Source organism: Belonocnema kinseyi, chromosome 4 (genome assembly GCF_010883055.1).
Source record: "Belonocnema kinseyi isolate 2016_QV_RU_SX_M_011 chromosome 4, B_treatae_v1, whole genome shotgun sequence".
NCBI lineage: Eukaryota > Metazoa > Arthropoda > Insecta > Hymenoptera > Cynipidae > Belonocnema > Belonocnema kinseyi.
Window position 1 is genome coordinate 85,279,226 of NC_046660.1, and position 5,146 is coordinate 85,284,371.

The following is a 5,146-nucleotide window of genomic DNA, read 5'->3' on the forward strand; positions in this document are numbered from 1 at the left end:
GACTTCGATAGACCTTCAAAATCACCAGTTGGTCCAAGTGAGAGACGAACGCCAATTAGACCAACTGATAATTTGCATCCCGAGGGAGAATTCGAAAGACCAAAAGCTCACCCATACGGACCAGGGGATAGAGCACCGATCGTTCGCCATCCAGATAACCTGTTTCCGAAGGGTGACTTCCCTGATAGGGAGAAACATCCCTACCAACCAGCTGAAAGAAGATCACCGTTTAAACCTACCGATAACCTCAAACCAGAAGGTGAGTTCACTAAACGGCCAAGGGATGATTCGCCTAAGAAGGGTGAGAGAGCTCCAACCAGGAAACCAGTTGACAATCTCCGTCCAGAAGGAGACTTCAATAGACCTTCAAAATCACCAGTTGGTCCAAGTGAGAGACGAACGCCAATTAGACCAACTGATAATTTGCATCCCGAGGGAGAATTCGAAAGACCAGAAGCTCAACCATACGGACCAGGGGATAGAGCACCGATCGTTCGTCATCCAGATAACCTATTTCCGGAAGGTGACTTCCCTGATAGGGAGAAACACCCCTACCAACCAGCTGAAAGAAGATCACCGATTAAACCTACTGACAACCTCAAACCAGTAGGTGAGTTCACTAAACGGCCAAGGGATGATTCACCTAAGAAGGGTGAGAGAGCTCCAACCAGAAAACCAGTTGACAATCTCCGTCCAGAAGGAGACTTTGAAAGACCTTCAAAATCACCGGTTGGCCCAAGTGAGAGAAGAACACTAATTAGACCAACTGATAATTTGCATCCTGAAGGAGAATTCGAAAGACCAGATGCTCAACCATACGGACCAGGAGATAGAGCACCGATTGTTCGCTATCCAGATAACCTGTTTCCGGAAGGTGACTTCCCTGACAGGGAGAAACATCCCTACCAACCAGCTGAAAGAAGATCACCGATTAAACCTACCGATAACCTCAAACCAGAAGGTGAGTTTACTAAACGGCCAAGGGATGATTCGCCTAAGAAGGGTGAGAGAGCTCCAACCAGGAAACCAGTTGACAATCTCCGTCCAGAGGGAGACTTCGACCGTCCAACAAAATCTCCGATTGGTCCTGGCGAGAGGCGCACTCCTATCAGACCTTGTGATAATTTACATCCGGAGGGTGATTTCGACAGACCTCAGAAATCTGCAATTGGACCTGGTGAGAGAAGAACTCCTATTCGACAGGAAGATAATCTACATCCTGAAGGTGATTTTGTTGGAAGACCTAAGGACGATTACACGCCTAAACGTGGAGAACGCCCATCCCAAAAGAGACCTAAGGATAATCTCAAACCTGAAGGGGAATTCACTGGTAGAGCAAGAGATGATTACAAGCAGACTAAAGGTGAAAGGACCGAAGTTGTCATCCACAAAGATAATCTCAAAATGGAAGGAGATATCGACATCCACACTTCGAGGGATGATTATACTGTCACTAGATCTGAAAGGATGGACGTTGTTCGTCACGAGGACAATTTAAGGATGGAAGGTGAATTTATAGACATCAGAAGACGTAATGATTATTGTGTTACCAGAGGCGAGAGGACTGAAGTTGTTAGACATGAGGATAACCTGAGACCTGAGGGTGATTTCGAGCGTCCAGAAAAATCGCCAGTTTTCCCAGCCGAAAAAAGAACCCCTATAAAACATCCCGACAATCTGAAACCAGAAGGTGAATTCACAGGTCGTCCTAGGCCACAATCGCCGACGAAAGGTGAAAGAGCAGTTGTCAAGAAGCCTAAAGACAATTTGAGGACAGAGGGTGATTTCGAGATACCAGAAAAGGCGCCCGTTGGTCCTGGAGAAAGGCGTACACCTATTAGACATCCTGATAATCTTAAGCTAGAAGGTAACTTTACTGATAGACCAAGGGCTGAAGCTCCCAGAAGAGGAGATCGTGCCGAGATAAAGAGACCTAAGGATAATCTCCATCCTGAAGGAGATTTTGAAAGACCTGCAAAATCAACAGTTGGTCCAGGCGAAAGACGAACGCCGATACGACATCCTGATAATCTCAGACCAGAAGGTGACTTTGCTGATCGGCCAAGGAAGGATGCACCCACCAAAGGAGATCGTGCCGAAATCAAGAAACCTAAGGACAATCTTCGTCCCCAGGGAGACTTTGAAAGACCTGCTAAGTCACCAGTTGGTCCAGCAGAAAGACGAACGCCGATTCGTCATCCTGACAACCTTAAGATCGAGGGAGACTTCGAGAAGCCACATCGAACTGGGTACACTCCAAGCAGTCCAACTCAGGTTTTGCCAAGTGAAAAACGAACTCAAATTCGTCCGGATGATAATCTTCATCCGGAAGGAGATTTCTACATGATTCCAAGGGATGACTACACTCCAAAGAGAGGAGAAAGAGCTCCGGTCAGAAAGGCAGAAGACAATCTGAAAACCAATGGGGATATGCAAATTACCACATCTTCGAAGGAAGACTACAAAATTATCAATGGTGAAAGGGTCCAAAAACGCCGACGAGAGGGTCATCTACGAATTGAAGGAGAGTTCGTTGATATTCGAAGAAAGGATGAGTACAACCACGTCACTGGAGAACGCACTGTCATTAAGAAGCACCCGGATAATCTGAGACCTGAGGGTGATTTCGACAGACCTCAGAAAAGTCCAACTGGTCCTGGAGAGCGAAGATCACCTATAAAACATCCCGATAATCTAAAACCAGAAGGAGACTTTACCGGCCGTCCAAGAGATGACTATGCACCCAGAAGAACAGAACGAACAGAGATCATTCGAAGGGAAGACAATCTGAAGATGACTGGTGACTTCCAGGACACCACTTCTCAAAAATCAACTTGCACAGTTGTTCGTGGCGAAAGAGCAGAGATAAAGCGTCATCAAGACAATCTGAAGATAAACACTGGTGCAATGGAGACGAACACCACTTCAAAGGACATGTACTCTCCAACTAAATCTCCCTCACCAACAAAAGATCTTGTGCCTAACGAAAACACTGTAAATCGCTCTCGACATACTGAATCAACCATATCTCTCGGCGATGACACCAGAGTGATGTCAACTACCAACCAACGGAATTACAACACTTACACAAAACGTTCGGGCAAAGAAACGGCGAGTACTGTCAGCCAGAAGGAATATACAAAACAGGTTATCACTGAACGTTATCCTGATCAGAGATCAGAGTCTCCTATTCAGACTGAGCGCAGACATTCAAGCAGACAGAGAGATGATCGTTATTCAGACGACTATACACAAAGGGTCAACGAACAAAACCTGCGGACTCAGAATCAAATTATCAGGGATGAGTCGAAACATTCCGAGAGACAACATTTGGAAAAGCAGCAGGTGGAAAGACAGCGTGTGGAGCGACAGCATGTGGAAAGTAGACACTCCCAAGAAGCTCTTACACAACAAAAAATCGAACGTCATCAGCAAGAGCTTTCCAGGCGTGAGATCGTAACCTCCCAACGTTCTGAAAACAAGCAATCAACCTCAAGCAATCAAACCCGCCAATCTTCGAAACTCACGCAGCAGACTGTTTCGAGCCAGGCTCGATACAACGCAAATCAAGCAAACAGCAGTGAATTCAAGCAAACCATAAGTGGCCAAGACGGCAGCCAACAGGAAACCCTAACAAAAACAAGTCACCACAGAAAAAGCATCATCTCCTCATCATCTGCAGATGTCAGCAACGCAGTTCTTCATCGACGGGGAGTCGTCTCATCCACTGAAGCTCTCCACACAATTTCTTCAACAGCAGCTGATCAAAGAAAGAGTCTATCAAACCTGGCCGAAAGTGGGCAGTTCATCAGCAATTCGACTCAAAGCAGCGACAGAAGAAGTCTCACATCTCTTCATCGCAGCAATAAGGAAGTAAATCCTTATGCTTCTTCCTCCTACGAAAAACCTCAGCGAATCGTTCGCCAAGATAATCTAACAGTTGGTGGAAAGTTCTACTCGCAAAGTGAGGCTAAAAATTACGGAAATTTCTCAACCCAGAAAGTTGAGAGGGTTCAAAAACAGAGTAACGTTTCGCACATAAGTTTGGGCGACGGAAGCACTACAGGCTCAAGCATGTATAAAAAAGAGTTTATACCCAGAGCTAGAGGACCCTGTCCTGCTGCACTTTTGGAAGCAAAGAAAGCTCCCTTTAAGCACACGAGGGACACTCCGAAACACAAATTTTATATGCCGTTGGTCTCCAACTAAAATCGTCTCTTGAATCGCTATACGATTGGCTGTGAACTACCAGCTACGATTTCTTTTTTACATTTGATTCTGCGTTGTTGTGTTCGACCAACCGTTGCTTTAGAATCTTGGTTTATGAGTTAAGAGATAATTTAGGATATATGTTATACTCGAAAACGCTGAATAGAATTGTAAATCAATATATTTATTCATTCCATAGGTGGAGAGATTGCTCACATTTATGTTCATAATAAGTTATTTTTTGTTTATTTAATTAGAGAACTAAATTTAATAGTTTGAAGTTTTTTGATCCAGCAGTTTCTCTCCACCTTGTTCATATACATGATAGAATACTAAAAAGTAATATAAGAAGTTTATTGCCGCTCATAAAATTCTATTGCTGTTTGAATATTACAGATACATATATTTATATTCACCTACCGCACTAGTAAACACGAAATCAAATTGTGGATAGATTCAAGAGTCTATTCGAGTTTGTAAACCAAAAAGTTTTAAAAACGTTTAAAAACTAAGGGGTATTTTTACCTTAGGCAGCGTGTTTTACGAAGCAATAACTAGAGCTTGAACCCGTGATAACTTAGAAATCGAAACAATGTTCACTTCGAATATTAGCGTAGCATGAAGTGTTCTTCATATAATCAATATTATTTTATTCTCGTAATTATATCACTACATCATTTTAAGTTATTTTCTGATATTAATTTACCCTTAGATCTTTTTCATATGCTTCGGATAAAATATATTTATTTATCTCTGAAAGGATTAATGCATATCGGAATGCTATTAACAATTATTATTTAGTTTGCATTATTATTTTTCGACTAAATAAATAGTTTTTGTAACGTTTATTTGTTTTTGATTTCACCCTTGCTTACTTTATATTAATTTCATTAAGTTCCACTTTTAATTTATTATTATATTTATTCTTCATATAAAT

At 42.7% G+C, this 5,146-nt stretch overlaps 1 protein-coding gene across 3 annotated transcripts in view; it reads left to right on the top strand.

The window, feature by feature from the left end:
* The window catches only part of LOC117170808, a 32,593-nt gene extending 27,546 nt beyond the window's left edge, over positions 1 to 5,047 (top strand). Inside the window, exon 7 of one of the 3 annotated variants that reach the window (XM_033357850.1) lies at positions 32 to 5,047. In XM_033357850.1, the coding sequence (XP_033213741.1) occupies positions 32 to 4,209 (4,178 nt within the window). In that variant the 3' untranslated portion in view covers positions 4,210 to 5,047. The other 2 variants (XM_033357848.1, XM_033357849.1) reach the window with 2 other exon arrangements.
* The last annotated feature ends 99 nt before the right edge of the window (positions 5,048 to 5,146 follow it).